Below are 15,848 nucleotides of genomic sequence, written 5' to 3' on the forward strand. Positions count from 1 at the left end.
CCCTTCTTAGAAAATAAAAGAGCAGAAAAATGGTCCATACAGCTAAAATTCTTTGGAAAGCAGTTTGTGTGCACTCGCAAGCTCTGTTTTGCTTTCAAGGCCTCTATTCAGGTAGTACATAATCATGGCACACATAAAAAACCCTTCTTAGAAAAAAGAGAGCAGAAAAATGGTGCATACAGCTAAAATTCTTTGGAAAGCAGTTTGTGCGCACTCGCAAGCTCTGTTCTGCTTTCAAGGCCTCTATTCAGGTGATACATAATCATGGCACACATAAAAAAACTTCTTAGAAAAAAAAGAGCAGAAAAATGGTCCATACAGCTAAAATTCTTTGGAAAGCAGTTTGTGCGCACTCGCAAGCTCTGTTTTGCTTTCAAGGCCTCTATTCAGGTAGTACATAATCATGGCACACATAAAAAACCCTTCTTAGAAAAAAAAGAGCAGAAAAATGGTCCATACAGCTAAAATTTTTTGGAAAGCAGTTAGTGACCACTCGCAAGCTCTGTTCTGCTTTCAAGGCCTCTATTCAGGTAGTACATAATCATGGCACACATAAAAAACCCTTCTTAGAAAAAAAAGAGCAGAAAAATAGTCCATACAGCTAAAATTTTTTGGAAAGCAGTTTGTGCGCACTCGCAAGCTTTGTTTTGCTTTCAAGGCCTCTATTCAGGTAGTACATAATCATGGCACACATAAAAAACCCTTCTTAGAAAAAAGAGAGCAGAAAAATGGTGCATACAGCTAAAATTCTTTGGAAAGCAGTTTGTGCGCACTCGCAAGCTCTGTTCTGCTCTCAAGGCCTCTATTGAGGTAGTACATAATTATGGCACACATAAAAAAACCTTCTTAGAAAAAAAAAGAGCAGAAAAATGATCCATACAGCTAAAATTCTTTGGAAAGCAGTTTGTGTGCACTCGCAAGCTCTGTTCTGCTTTCAAGGCCTCTATTCAGGCAGTACATAATCATGGCACACATAAAAAACCCTTCTTAGAAAAAAAAGAGCAGAAAAATGGTCCATACAGCTAAAATTTTTTGGAAAGCAGTTTGTGACCACTCGCAAGCTCTGTTCTGCTTTCAAGGCCTCTATTCAGGTAGTACATAATCATGGCACACATAAAAAACCCTTCTTAGAAAAAAAAAGAGCAGAAAAATAGTCCATACAGCTAAAATTTTTTGGAAAGCAGTTTGTGCGCACTCGCAAGCTTTGTTTTGCTTTCAAGGCCTCTATTCAGGTAGTACATAATCATGGCACACATAAAAAACCCTTCTTAGAAAAAAAAAGAGCAGAAAAATGGTCCATACAGCTAAAATTCTTTGGAAAGCAGCTTGTGCGCACTCGCAAGCTCTGTTCTGCTTTCAAGGCCTCTATTCAAGTAGTATATAATCATGGCACACATAAAAAACCCTTCTTAGAAAAAAAAGAGCAGAAAAATGGTCCATACAGCTAAAATTATTTGGAAAGCAGTTTGTGCGCACTCGCAAGCTCTGTTTTGCTTTCAAGGCCTCTATTCAGGTAGTACATAATCATGGCACACATAAAAAACCCTTCTTAGAAAAAAAAGAGCAGAAAAATGGTCCATACAGCTAAAATTCTTTGGAAAGCAGTTTGTGCGCACTCGCAAGCTCTGTTATGCTTTCAAGGCCTCTATTCAGGTAGTACATAATCATGGCATACATAAAAAACCTTTCTTAGAAAAAAAAGAGCAGAAAAATGGTCCATACAGCTAAAATACTTCGGAAAGCAGTCAAGCTCTGTTCTGCTTTCAAGGCCTCCATTCAGATAGTACATAATCATGGCACACATAAAAAAACCTTCTTAGAAAAAAAAGAGCAGAAAAATGATCCATACAGCTAAAATTCTTTGGAAAGCAGTTTGTGCGCACTCGCAAGCTCTGTTCTGCTTTCAAGGCCTCTATTCAGATAGTACATAATCATGGCACACATAAAAAAACCTTCTTAGAAAAAAAAGAGCAGAAAAATGGTCCATACAGCTAAAATTCTTTGGAAAGCAGTTTGTGCGCACTCGCAAGCTCTGTTTTGCTTTCAAGGCCTCTATTCAGGTAGTACATAATCATGGCACACATAAAAAACCCTTCTTAGAAAAAAAGAGCAGAAAAATGGTCCATACAGCTAAAATTCTTTGGAAAGCAGTTTGTGCGCACTCGCAAGCTCTGTTCTGCTTTCAAGGCTTCTATTCAAGTAGTACATAATCATGGCACACATAAAAAACCCTTCTTAGAAAAAAAAGAGCAGAAAAATGGTCCATACAGCTAAAATTCTTTGGAAAGCAGTTTGTGCGCACTCGCAAGCTCTGTTCTGCTTTCAAGGCCTCTTTCAGGTAGTACATAATCATGGCTCACATAAAAAACCCTTCTTAGAAAAAAAAAGAGCAGAAAAATGGTCCATACAGCTAAAATTCTTTGGAAAGCAGTTTGTGCGCACTCGTAAGCTCTGTTTTGCTTTCAAGGCCTCTATTCAGGTAGTACATAATCATGGCACACATAAAAAACCCTTCTTAGAAAAAAAAGAGCAGAAAAATGGTCCATACAGCTAAAATTCTTTGGAAAGCAGTTTGTGCGCACTCGCAAGCTCTGTTCTGCTTTCAAGGCCTCTATTCAGGTAGTACATAATCATGGCACACATAAAAAACCCTTCTTAGAAAAAAAAAGAGCAGAAAAATGGTCCATACAGCTAAAATTCTTTGGAAAGCAGTTTGTGCGCACTCGCAAGCTCTGTTTTGCTTTCAAGGCCTCTATTCAGGTAGTACACAATCATGGCACACATAAAAAACCCTTCTTAGAAAAAAAAAGAGCAGAAAAATGGTCCATACAGCTAAAATTCTTTGGAAAGCAGTTTGTGCGCACTCGCAAGCTCTGTTCTGCTTTCAAGGCCTCTATTCAGGTAGTACATAATCATGGCACACATAAAAAACCCTTCTTAGAAAAAAAGAGCAGAAAAATGGTCCATACAGCTAAAATTCTTTGGAAAGCAGTTTGTGCGCACTCGCAAGCTCTGTTCTGCTTTCAAGGCCTCTATTGAGGTAGTACATAATCATGGCACACATAAAAAACCCTTCTTAGAAAAAAAAGAGCAGAAAAATGGTCCATACAGCTAAAATTCTTTGGAAAGCAGTTTGTGTGCACTCGCAAGCTCTGTTTTGCTTTCAAGGCCTCTATTCAGGTAGTACATAATCATGGCACACATAAAAAACCCTTCTTAGAAAAAAGAGAGCAGAAAAATGGTGCATACAGCTAAAATTCTTTGGAAAGCAGTTTGTGCGCACTCGCAAGCTCTGTTCTGCTTTCAAGGCCTCTATTCAGGTGGTACATAATCATGGCACACATAAAAAACCCTTCTTAGAAAAAAAAGAGCAAAAATGGTCCATACAGCTAAAATTCTTTGGAAAGCAGTTTGTGCGCACTCGCAAGCTCTGTTTTGCTTTCAAGGCCTCTATTCAGGTAGTACATAATCATGGCACACATAAAAAACCCTTCTTAGAAAAAAAAGAGCAGAAAAATGGTCCATACAGCTAAAATTTTTTGGAAAGCAGTTAGTGACCACTCGCAAGCTCTGTTCTGCTTTCAAGGCCTCTATTCAGGTAGTACATAATCATGGCACACATAAAAAACCCTTCTTAGAAAAAAAAGAGCAGAAAAATAGTCCATACAGCTAAAATTTTTTGGAAAGCAGTTGGTGCACACTCGCAAGCTTTGTTTTGCTTTCAAGGCCTCTATTCAGGTAGTACATAATCATGGCACACATAAAAAACCCTTCTTAGAAAAAAGAGAGCAGAAAAATGGTGCATACAGCTAAAATTCTTTGGAAAGCAGTTTGTGCGCACTCGCAAGCTCTGTTCTGCTTTCAAGGCCTCTATTCAGGTAGTACATAATCATGGAACACATAAAAAACCCTTAGAAAAAAGAGAGCAGAAAAATGGTGCATACAGCTAAAATTCTTTGGAAAGCAGTTTGTGCGCACTCGCAAGCTCTGTTCTGCTTTCAAGGCCTCTATTGAGGTAGTACATAATTATGGCACACATAAAAAAACCTTCTTAGAAAAAAAAAGAGCAGAAAAATGATCCATACAGCTAAAATTCTTTGGAAAGCAGTTTGTGTGCACTCGCAAGCTCTGTTCTGCTTTCAAGGCCTCTATTCAGGCAGTACATAATCATGGCACACATAAAAAACCCTTAGAAAAAAAAGAGCAGAAAAATGGTCCATACAGCTAAAATTTTTTGGAAAGCAGTTTGTGACCACTCGCAAGCTCTGTTCTGCTTTCAAGGCCTCTATTCAGGTAGTACATAATCATGGCACACATAAAAAACCCTTCTTAGAAAAAAAAAGAGCAGAAAAATAGTCCATACAGCTAAAATTTTTTGGAAAGCAGTTTGTGCGCACTCGCAAGCTTTGTTTTGCTTTCAAGGCCTCTATTCAGGTAGTACATAATCATGGCACACATAAAAAACCCTTCTTAGAAAAAAAAAGAGCAGAAAAATGGTCCATACAGCTAAAATTCTTTGGAAAGCAGTTTGTGCGCACTCGCAAGCTCTGTTCTGCTTTCAAGGCCTCTATTGAGGTAGTACATAATCATGGCACACATAAAAAACCCTTCTTAAAAAAAAAGAGCAGAAAAATGGTCCATACAGCTAAAATTCTTTGGAAAGCAGTTTGTGCGCACTCGCAAGCTCTGTTTTGCTTTCAAGGCCTCTATTCAGGTAGTACATAATCATGGCAAACATAAAAAACCCTTCTTAGAAAAAAAAGAGCAGAAAAATGGTCCATACAGCTAAAATTCTTTGGAAAGCAGTTTGTGCGCACTCGCAAGCTCTGTTCTGCTTTCAAGGCCTCTATTCAGGTGGTACATAATCATGGCACACATAAAAAACCCTTCTTAGAAAAAAAAAGAGCAGAAAAATGGTCCATACAGCTAAAATTCTTTGGAAAGCAGTTTGTGCGCACTCGCAAGCTCTGTTTTGCTTTCAATGCCCCTATTCAGGTAGTACATAATCATGGCACACATAAAAAACCCTTCTTAGAAAAAAAAGAGCAGAAAAAAAGTCCATACAGCTAAAATTCTTTAGAAAGCAGTTTGTGCGCATTCGCAAGTTCTGTTCTGCTTTCAAGGCCTCTATTCAGGTAGCACATAATCATGGCCCATATAAAAAACCCTTCTTAGAAAATCAAAGAGCAGAAAAATGGTCCATACAGCTAAAATTCTTTGGAAAGCAGTTTGTGCGCACTAGCAAGCTCTGTTTTGCTTTCAAGGCCTCTATTCAGGTAGTACATAATCATGGCACACATAAAAAACCCTTCTTAGAAAAAAAAGAGCAGAAAAATGGTCCATACAGCTAAAATTCATTGGAAAGCAGTTTGTGCGCACTCGCAAGCTCTGTTCTGCTTTCAAGGCCTCTATTCAGGTGGTACATAATCATGGCACACATAAAAAACCCTTAGAAAAAAAAAGAGCAGAAAAATGGTCCATACAGCTAAAATTCTTTGGAAAGCAGTTTGTGCGCACTCGCAAGCTCTGTTTTGCTTTCAAGGCCCCTATTCAGGTAGTACATAATCATGGCACACATAAAAAACCCTTCTTAGAAAAAAAAGAGCAGAAAAATGGTCCATACAGCTAAAATTCTTTGGAAAGCAGTTTGTGCGCGCTCGCAAGCTCTGTTCTGCTTCCAAGGCCTCTATTCAGATAGTACATAATCATGGCACACATAAAAAACCCTTCTTAGAAAAAAAAAGAGCAGAAAAATGGTCCATACAGCTAAAATTCTTTGGAAAGCAGTTGGTGCGCACTCGCAAGCTCTGTTCTGCTTTCAAGGCCTCTATTCAGGTAGTACATAATCATGGCGCACATAAAAAACCCTTCTTAGAAAAAAAAAGCAGAAAAATGGTCCATACAGCTAAAATTTTTTGGAAAGCAGTTTGTGCGCACTCGCAAGCTCTGTTCTGCTTTCAAGGCCTCTATTCAGGTAGTACATAATCATGGCACACATAAAAAACCCTTCTTAGAAAAAAAAGAGCAGAAAAATGGTCCATACAGCTAAAATTTTTTGGAAAGCAGTTTGTGCGCACTCGCAAGCTCTGTTTTGCTTTCAAGGCCTCTATTCAGGTAGTACATAATCATGGCACACATAAAAAACCCTTCTTAGAAAAAAAGAGCAGAAAAATGGTCCATACAGCTAAAATTCTTTGGAAAGCAGTTTGTGCGCACTCGCAAGCTCTGTTCTGCTTTCAAGGCCTCTATTGAGGTAGTACATAATCATGGCACACATAAAAAACCCTTCTTAGAAAATAAAAGAGCAGAAAAATGGTCCATACAGCTAAAATTCTTTGGAAAGCAGTTTGTGTGCACTCGCAAGCTCTGTTTTGCTTTCAAGGCCTCTATTCAGGTAGTACATAATCATGGCACACATAAAAAACCCTTCTTAGAAAAAAGAGAGCAGAAAAATGGTGCATACAGCTAAAATTCTTTGGAAAGCAGTTTGTGCGCACTCGCAAGCTCTGTTCTGCTTTCAAGGCCTCTATTCAGGTGATACATAATCATGGCACACATAAAAAAACTTCTTAGAAAAAAAAGAGCAGAAAAATGGTCCATACAGCTAAAATTCTTTGGAAAGCAGTTTGTGCGCACTCGCAAGCTCTGTTTTGCTTTCAAGGCCTCTATTCAGGTAGTACATAATCATGGCACACATAAAAAACCCTTCTTAGAAAAAAAAGAGCAGAAAAATGGTTCATACAGCTAAAATTTTTTGGAAAGCAGTTAGTGACCACTCGCAAGCTCTGTTCTGCTTTCAAGGCCTCTATTCAGGTAGTACATAATCATGGCACACATAAAAAACCCTTCTTAGAAAAAAAAGAGCAGAAAAATAGTCCATACAGCTAAAATTTTTTGGAAAGCAGTTTGTGCGCACTCGCAAGCTTTGTTTTGCTTTCAAGGCCTCTATTCAGGTAGTACATAATCATGGCACACATAAAAAACCCTTCTTAGAAAAAAGAGAGCAGAAAAATGGTGCATACAGCTAAAATTCTTTGGAAAGCAGTTTGTGCGCACTCGCAAGCTCTGTTCTGCTCTCAAGGCCTCTATTGAGGTAGTACATAATTATGGCACACATAAAAAAACCTTCTTAGAAAAAAAAAGAGCAGAAAAATGATCCATACAGCTAAAATTCTTTGGAAAGCAGTTTGTGTGCACTCGCAAGCTCTGTTCTGCTTTCAAGGCCTCTATTCAGGCAGTACATAATCATGGCACACATAAAAAACCCTTCTTAGAAAAAAAAGAGCAGAAAAATGGTCCATACAGCTAAAATTTTTTGGAAAGCAGTTTGTGACCACTCGCAAGCTCTGTTCTGCTTTCAAGGCCTCTATTCAGGTAGTACATAATCATGGCACACATAAAAAACCCTTCTTAGAAAAAAAAAGAGCAGAAAAATAGTCCATACAGCTAAAATTTTTTGGAAAGCAGTTTGTGCGCACTCGCAAGCTTTGTTTTGCTTTCAAGGCCTCTATTCAGGTAGTACATAATCATGGCACACATAAAAAACCCTTCTTAGAAAAAAAAAGAGCAGAAAAATGGTCCATACAGCTAAAATTCTTTGGAAAGCAGATTGTGCGCACTCGCAAGCTCTGTTCTGCTTTCAAGGCCTCTATTCAAGTAGTATATAATCATGGCACACATAAAAAACCCTTCTTAGAAAAAAAAGAGCAGAAAAATGGTCCATACAGCTAAAATTATTTGGAAAGCAGTTTGTGCGCACTCGCAAGCTCTGTTTTGCTTTCAAGGCCTCTATTCAGGTAGTACATAATCATGGCACACATAAAAAACCCTTCTTAGAAAAAAAAGAGCAGAAAAATGGTCCATACAGCTAAAATTCTTTGGAAAGCAGTTTGTGCGCACTCGCAAGCTCTGTTATGCTTTCAAGGCCTCTATTCAGGTAGTACATAATCATGGCATACATAAAAAACCTTTCTTAGAAAAAAAAGAGCAGAAAAATGGTCCATACAGCTAAAATACTTCGGAAAGCAGTCAAGCTCTGTTCTGCTTTCAAGGCCTCCATTCAGATAGTACATAATCATGGCACACATAAAAAAACCTTCTTAGAAAAAAAAGAGCAGAAAAATGATCCATACAGCTAAAATTCTTTGGAAAGCAGTTTGTGCGCACTCGCAAGCTCTGTTCTGCTTTCAAGGCCTCTATTCAGATAGTACATAATCATGGCACACATAAAAAAACCTTCTTAGAAAAAAAAGAGCAGAAAAATGGTCCATACAGCTAAAATTCTTTGGAAAGCAGTTTGTGCGCACTCGCAAGCTCTGTTTTGCTTTCAAGGCCTCTATTCAGGTAGTACATAATCATGGCACACATAAAAAACCCTTCTTAGAAAAAAAAGAGCAGAAAAACGGTCCATACAGCTAAAATACTTCGGAAAGCAGTCAAGCTCTGTTCTGCTTTCAAGGCCTCTATTCAGATAGTACATAATCATGGCACACATAAAAAATCCTTCTTAGAAAAAAAAGAGCAGAAAAATGATCCATACAGCTAAAATTCTTTGGAAAGCAGTTTGTGCGCACTCGCAAGCTCTGTTCTGCTTTCAAGGCCTCTATTCAGATAGTACATAATCATGGCACACATAAAAAAACCTTCTTAGAAAAAAAAAGAGTAGAAAAATGATCCATACAGCTAAAATTCTTTGGAAAGCAGTTTGTGTGCACTCGCAAGCTCTGTTCTGCTTTCAAGGCCTCTATTCAGGTAGTACATAATCATGGCACACATAAAAAACCCTTCTTAGAAAAAAAAGAGCAGAAAAATGGTCCATACAGCTAAAATTCTTTGGAAAGCAGTTTGTGCGCACTCGCAAGCTCTGTTCTGCTTTCAAGGCTTCTATTCAAGTAGTACATAATCATGGCACACATAAAAAACCCTTCTTAGAAAAAAAAGAGCAGAAAAATGGTCCATACAGCTAAAATTCTTTGGAAAGCAGTTTGTGCGCACTCGCAAGCTCTGTTCTGCTTTCAAGGCCTCTTTCAGGTAGTACATAATCATGGCTCACATAAAAAACCCTTCTTAGAAAAAAAAAGAGCAGAAAAATGGTCCATACAGCTAAAATTCTTTGGAAAGCAGTTTGTGCGCACTCGTAAGCTCTGTTTTGCTTTCAAGGCCTCTATTCAGGTAGTACATAATCATCCCAGGCGGCAGGCCAGTAATCGGCCCATGCTTGGCCATTGCCACTCTGGCCGACCAAAACTCACCGGCCCAACCTCGGCTGCCAAGTTCGGCCCGAGCTTGGGGATTGACAATGGCCTAAGAACGGCCGATCGTCGGCCATTCAGCTTGGGCCGACCTGATCGGCCAACCCATCGACTTCGGGCCGACCTACCCGACCAACCTGCTGCCGACTTGGCCGGCCTCAGGCCGAGATCGGGCCACACAACCAACTCACCGCATCGCCCCCTTGGCCAGTCTCCGGCCAAGGACGGGCCGCGGTACGCAATGAAAGCATTGCCAACCTGGCCAGGGGACAGCCAATGTCGGACTGTGGTACACTACCAACGCATTGCCGACTTGGCCACCCAACTGCCGAGCTCGGGCCATGGCGCACAATCAGTGTGTTGCCGGCTTTACTTGCCCTTACCGTGCAAAACCAAAAATGCTTGGTCATGCACAGCCCTGCAGATTTTGTTTCAGTATTAGTTCAACCTAAAAATGAAATTTTTCGCTAGAAGCTATTAATTCAAATTAATAGCATTGCATATGTTTACGTTTCAGATTTTTCCGAAAATACAAAGCAATAATGAACAATTATTGAAATGCTATTATACACTGATAAGGTTTTTTTTATCTCAGCATGCCACCAATTTGTCATAATTGAGCTTCAAACTTAAGTAAGCTTCAAACTAAGCAAGCACATGGAAACACAATTTTATTTAGCATTAAATACTGTGCAGAGAAAAAATAAATGGTTTCGGTCTTCGATCGGTCCTTAGCTTGTGTCTTTTGTCTTTCGTCGCTCGTTGCGGCCGCCGTCCCTGTCCAGAGCTCCTATTAGCCATCTTTTGGTGACATTTTCCACGAGCTTCATCGTTGCTGTGTTGCCCGAGGGCACGCTATCTCTTCTCACACATTCTGAAAAATACAAGAAAACTGTCAGCTTCACCTTTTGTTATTTCATTTACAACTTTCACCCTGACCAAGCAGGAAATCAGTGTAGTTAACTGGCCTTAGTTTACTCAAATGTCACATAAAGTGAAAGCCCGATCATTAATTCGAACCTCGATAACTTGAATGTTCGGATAATTTGAACTGCACTGATTGGTTCGGCCATGCTCTGCAGTGGTTTGTGCAATAAAAACCCGTTAATTCAAATGCGAGGGATAATTCGAACTGCGCGCCTACGCGTTTGGGTGACCTGGCGCCCAGCACATATATATGGCCAAAGAAACGCGCCTGCGTTAAGAGGCTGTGCACATCATAATTAAACGAGGACAGAAGATAGAACAGAACGGGACAGAACATAGAACATGACAGCATAGGTGCAGCCCAGCGCAGCGGCTGGTCGCTACGAAGGGTAGGAGGCGACCGTGGCGGCAACCACGCTTAATGTCTGTTGCACACGACCTCAGACTTGCAACTAAATGCTCATTAAATCGATTCCCGTTAATTTAGAAAGATGAGTATTTCAGCTGGCGCAGTCCAGACAACGCCCATGCGCATCGAATGGGAGGTATGCAGGTCTCACCAGTCAGACCACGATTGCTTAGAACCAAAAGCTGGGCAAGTTGGTTAAGACACTTAATAATATGGAAAGTTGAGCTAGTTGGTACATGATTGGAAATTACGAGCGCTGCGACGGAGAACGAGAGAGTAGACAAGGACAGCGCCTGTCCTTGTCTTTACTCTCTCATTGTTGTTCTCCGTCGCAGCGCTCGTAATTTCCAACACTTAATAAAGAACAGCGCAAAACACGAGGACTAAACAATGAAAAGAGTCGTCGTAATACAACACCGCAAAGCGAAAAAAAAAATAACCAGGACGATGAAACGAGTAGTGACGTCGATCATATTTTCTGTGTTTCGTCGTTTTTGCGCTGTTGTATTAAGGCCACGACTGCAAGCAGCGATCAAAATAGCACTCCTCTGAAGTACGCATAACGGCAAGTATGAAGAAACACAAATGGCTTTATTGTCTATAATAGGCCGACAAAGTTTCGATTTCAGTTTTATGAGCCCCGCATCAGTCCGTGGCAACGGCGGTCATTGGCCATGCATCAGCCAGATAACCGAACGTAGTTGCTCGACTTTTCCTAAGGCTATCGCGTTCCAATGGTTTTGTGGCAGCCGACGGCGCCTGCCCTAATCGCGACATGCTAGCGAACGCAATGAGCACATAGCCCTGTGCAGATGGACGGGCCGAACAGGCTACCGCCAGCATGCCGCTGGCACTGCAAAGTTCACCCCCCCCCCCCCGTCCGCCACTAGAACTAACATGAAAAGATAAACACACCATGATATTTTTATCACCGCGCAGCACCTGGGCACTGCCAAGAAATGAGCTGTGGACTAACTCTTGGGGGCAAACGTGCGGGATGGGTTAATAATAAGAGTAGGTCTATTACGCGAGTAAAAACAGTAAATTTAGCGTTACTGCAAATGGTTCTGGTCATTTTTTTTTTGAGGTCATTCGATAAATCAAACTTCTGCACGGTCTGGTGAAGTTCGAATTAACGATCGTTTGCTATATATCTTTCCATGATTAACTCAATGGGAGACCTGAGTCTTTAGGAAAATAAAAGATAAATATGTTATGTGCATTCACAGTTTATTAGAGCCGAATTAGCAATGCTTTTTGGGGAAAGGAAAAACAGAGACGGGATGCAAAAACAGCAAAGCAATGGATACAGTGACACTCTCTGAAAAGAAATGCATCCAAAATATGAGCACATTTTATGAGCAGAACAAGGCATCAAACACATGCGTACGTGCAGTCCACTATAGCACTGACTGCCGTCATCGATTTGCAACCACTGCTGCGTACAAGTTTCGTGCTGCTCCTATACTGTTTGCATTTCCTATCATTTTTTTTCCCTAATCAACTCAACTCTGTTCATGCCTTCTGTTCCTTAAAAATCTGTACCCAATTATTTCTGAGTTCATCTAGTGTTTTCTTGACCCATGTGCAGCACGAAACCATAATATATTAAATCACTTTTGTAACTTTCTGTAACTTTCTTGAGAATCAAAGAAAAAAATTGTGATATATGTTAAGTCATACCTGGACATAATGTGGGATGCAGTATATTTGTGTAAGCATGTCTTCCTGAGATGATTTATGTACTACTGTTTTATATCAAGCACCATGGTGAACGAGTTTCTTTTACAAATACTTCAACTACCTTAAATTAGCACAAAGGCTGAGCTGGGAGGGATATGGGAAAGGCCTTTGCCCTGCATTGTAATGTATTCAGGCTGATTACAAAGAATGAGCTCATTCATTGCATTAGAATAACATCAAACTGGCAATGCATAAGCCCACATAAAATAATATGAAGCACACCAATTCCGAAAAATCAGACGTACTATTGTTCACTATGCACTCTTAAATTGACAATGTTAGCTGAAATATTACCTAGTATCATTGTCCGGATGTTTTCCAGCTTTATAAAGGCAAACTTTTCCCCCCTGGAGCCTTTCCAGCTGAACTCCATTGCTACTGACTTGGTCAGTAGACTTCTGAGGAGGACTCTTATAATATCGACGACGTCAGTTCCACCCAATCTCGAGAAGTATTTCACCTGGATAAAGAAAACAAAATCTAATCAGTGGCTTAGATTTATGAAAGCACAAATATTCATCATTCTAGAATAACATATTGCCCCGTGCCTAGCACCGCGCAGCGACCGTGCTTGGTGCCGCCGCCGACGAAGCAGTTGTTGGCTCGAGAGGCGTGCTGGTGCTGGGCACTGCTATCACAGCTAGAAGCCGACCTTATTCTTGGGTCCTTGTCTACATATACTTCATGGCTCCCAGTGGCTTGAGTCGTGACAATATTGGATAAGCCAGGCTTGTTGCTGCGGTACTTGTGCAGGTCAATAAACTTCCATATATAATTTGTCATAGAGCTGCATTTAATTTTTCATTTGTTTTCTTTGATGTCTTAAGATATTACATAGGGATGATGTAATGGTTTGCAGCAGTAAACTTTGGGTACACAAGCTCGCCTTTAAACATATCATGATACATTGTTAACAGGTCCAGCCTGCAGCTTCCCTTGCAGGTCTTCTATCCACTTGCAGTCGCTGAATCTTTAACTCTATTTTTTTGCCTCTCTTATCTCATATATATCATTAGCATACAGTCATAAACTAGCAGGTTATGCAGAAGACCACCTGATATAGATATCCATTGATACCCATTTAACTAAGTCGCATACACTTACATGGCTTAAGAGTAGTGTGCCCTACTCCTTGCCCAAGGGTTATGAAAAGTTTTATTTCCATCTCACCCACACATCTGAAAATAAAAGCTTAAGTTGGCATCTCCTGCCTTGTTGGGTGGTGTAATGACATCACACAACCAACTGACCAACCAGTATGCGGCCATGTCAACTTCCAGCTACTACTTGCCTGAGCCATGCTCATTTTTTCGCTCACGCCGATGCCAGACTTTCTGCAGAATGTTTATAATGCTATCGCGCTAAAATTGCAACACGCATAAATGGCAGCAATCGCAAATTAAGTCTGGTCAACACAACAGAAAGAGAAAAAAAAACTTCGTTCAAGGCATACAGCTATTTGAACTTTTAAGAGACAAGTTTTAGTTTCTTAATTAAGAAATGTGTTACGTGACCTCTCTATGAAGTGACGAAGTTAACACAATGTCAGTTCATGAAAAGTGTATGTGAAATCATAAATTCCTTTCTTGAATACAAAATACTGTAGTTCTTTTACACTGTCACTATTTCTTCCATATGCATTTTTTTTCATAGTTTTAGATTGAAAATATCTCCATCTTCTTGCTTACTCACAAGAAACTTTACCATATCATATTCAAAATAAATGTATACTGCACACTGCACTTAAAGATGGTGCACTTGAAGATCATAATTTTTTATGTTTAGATTATTGTCAAAAGCATTTAGCAGATTTCTTTAAATCAAGTAACTTCAAATGTTTTACACATACTGGGGCATATTTAAAATTTTGTGAAGTACCATCAATATTTACTGCAGCTTTCAGAGGTGCTGCTCACGCAACTCTTGTGAATAAAAAAAGACCGTTACCATGCTCTCCATGTTCTTTTCTTCGCCAAGATATTCCTCAAATTCGAACAGATCCTTGCTGCTCACTGCTGGCAGCTGCGGACAGTCATCAGGAATTTTGGCACATTTTGAGCTGTTTGCTGTGGTGAGCAGGGTCCGTAGGCTTTTGATTTCATTGAGCAATAGCATTTGATTGTCAAATACCTTTTTTTCAAAGGCTGCAAGAATTGTGATGGCAAGTAGAGATTAGAACAAGGAATTCAAACAACAGAATTGCACAGCTGAAGGCTAGCACATTTTATGGTGATTCATATACTGTATGGTTCAACAAGTTTCACAATGAGAAGAATGTCAGTACTAGTGAAGAATTATAGTATGCATTCAATATAAGACTACAAACAGAACCTTAATAATATTCATTAATTCATATTATTGCTAATATTGTTTAATACAGTCAGTGAATGTGACAAAAATAATTTTTTATAATAAAATGCCTCTCGACTCTATAAATGATTGCTACACTATCTTAGCTTTTTATAATGTGTAGGAGGGTATAATGCAGCCAGTTCAGGAAGAGCTTGTACACCTTTTCATCTTGTGAGGGAGCTGTTGAAACACCTCGCTCTCAAGACTGCAGAAGAACCGGTTACTCTGCGGCTTCCACTGTGCAAGCACCAAGCACAAAATGCAGTCCAGCGAGCAATTATTAAAAGGTGTATAGACAGAGCTAAATTTTTCGTAACAGCATTACAGATTCAGCATGTAACTGGGCCTACATTACTATTAAGCTGTACCAAAAACCTACAACTCAATAATGCAAAAGCAAAAAGGTATGGAAGTTAAGTCATATAATACCAATCCGTTTTTATGAGCACTGGGGAATACTACCTACTAACTTGCTTTTGTAAAATACTACAGCAAGACACACAGGATAATAAAGATGACACAACAGTTATGACAGGCTATATTGCCATAAGGAAGAAGGAACTAAAGGAAAATTTTTATTGCTTATATTGTGTGTCTCACACAATGCTGTGAATACAAGCTTAACATTATTAGTGTGATTCAGCCTGATTTCAGGTGTTATTCACATGGTGCATGACACTCTCTAATGCACATTTGAGTAAAAAAAAATAAATCATTCTAGCTCATGCAAAAAGCATTGCAAAAATTGCATTGAGATAGTCTCTCAGGATAATCTTGCTATGAAACTAGTGATTGAAGTTTAGAATGGTTGATGCATGTTCACATTGTGAAAACCAAGCTTGTAGCTTTCAGTATTACAGCACTCAGACAAATGCATTGAAGGGCCTTGGTTCATAATATCAGCAAGTAGTACATGTGGCACCTAAGAAATTATTGTAACTTGTTGGCAAATAATGCTGAACTGATCAGTCTGACAATCAGTTGTGCATCATTTTTATGCTAATTCAAGGAAGAGCCAAGCAGTGATAAGTACGGAAGTCTGAAGATTGAGACGGTACTACAGGGTCGAAGACAAGATGTAGAACACAGGGGGCTGTGTCATCTTTGTATTAATTATGTTTGCACCACATTAAATAAGAGCCTGTCATTTAGTACAGTAGTCAATC

At 39.6% G+C, this 15,848-nt stretch overlaps 1 protein-coding gene across 1 annotated transcript; it reads right to left on the reverse strand.

The window, feature by feature from the left end:
• Positions 1–9,947: 9,947 nt before the first annotated feature.
• On the reverse strand, positions 9,948–14,457 carry LOC146170786 (uncharacterized). Its single transcript, XM_084586779.1, has 3 exons — positions 14,278–14,457; positions 12,625–12,790; positions 9,948–10,125 (listed from the first exon to the last, which is right to left on the reverse strand). Exons 1-3 carry the CDS (start codon positions 14,443–14,445, stop codon positions 9,983–9,985), a joined length of 477 nt encoding a protein of 158 aa, XP_084442905.1. The 5' UTR covers positions 14,446–14,457; the 3' UTR covers positions 9,948–9,982.
• Positions 14,458–15,848: the final 1,391 nt, after the last annotated feature.

Source organism: Amblyomma maculatum, unplaced genomic scaffold (assembly GCF_055883805.1).
Source record: "Amblyomma maculatum isolate TAMU_Amacu unplaced genomic scaffold, ASM5588380v1 scaffold_44, whole genome shotgun sequence".
In the NCBI taxonomy this organism is placed as follows: Eukaryota; Metazoa; Arthropoda; class Arachnida; order Ixodida; family Ixodidae; genus Amblyomma; species Amblyomma maculatum.

Excerpts from the sequence above, each read along its gene's own strand:
- LOC146170786 (XM_084586779.1), bottom strand. The coding sequence starts at position 14,445 with ATGCTATTGCTCAATGAAATCAAAAGCCTACGGACCCTGCTCACCACA. Across the intron at positions 12,791-14,277 it reads AAAAGAACATGGAGAGCATG|GTGAAATACTTCTCGAGATT; the intron begins GTAACGGTCTTT and ends TTCTTTATCCAG. Across the intron at positions 10,126-12,624 it reads CATCCGGACAATGATACTAG|AATGTGTGAGAAGAGATAGC; the intron begins GTAATATTTCAG and ends TGTATTTTTCAG.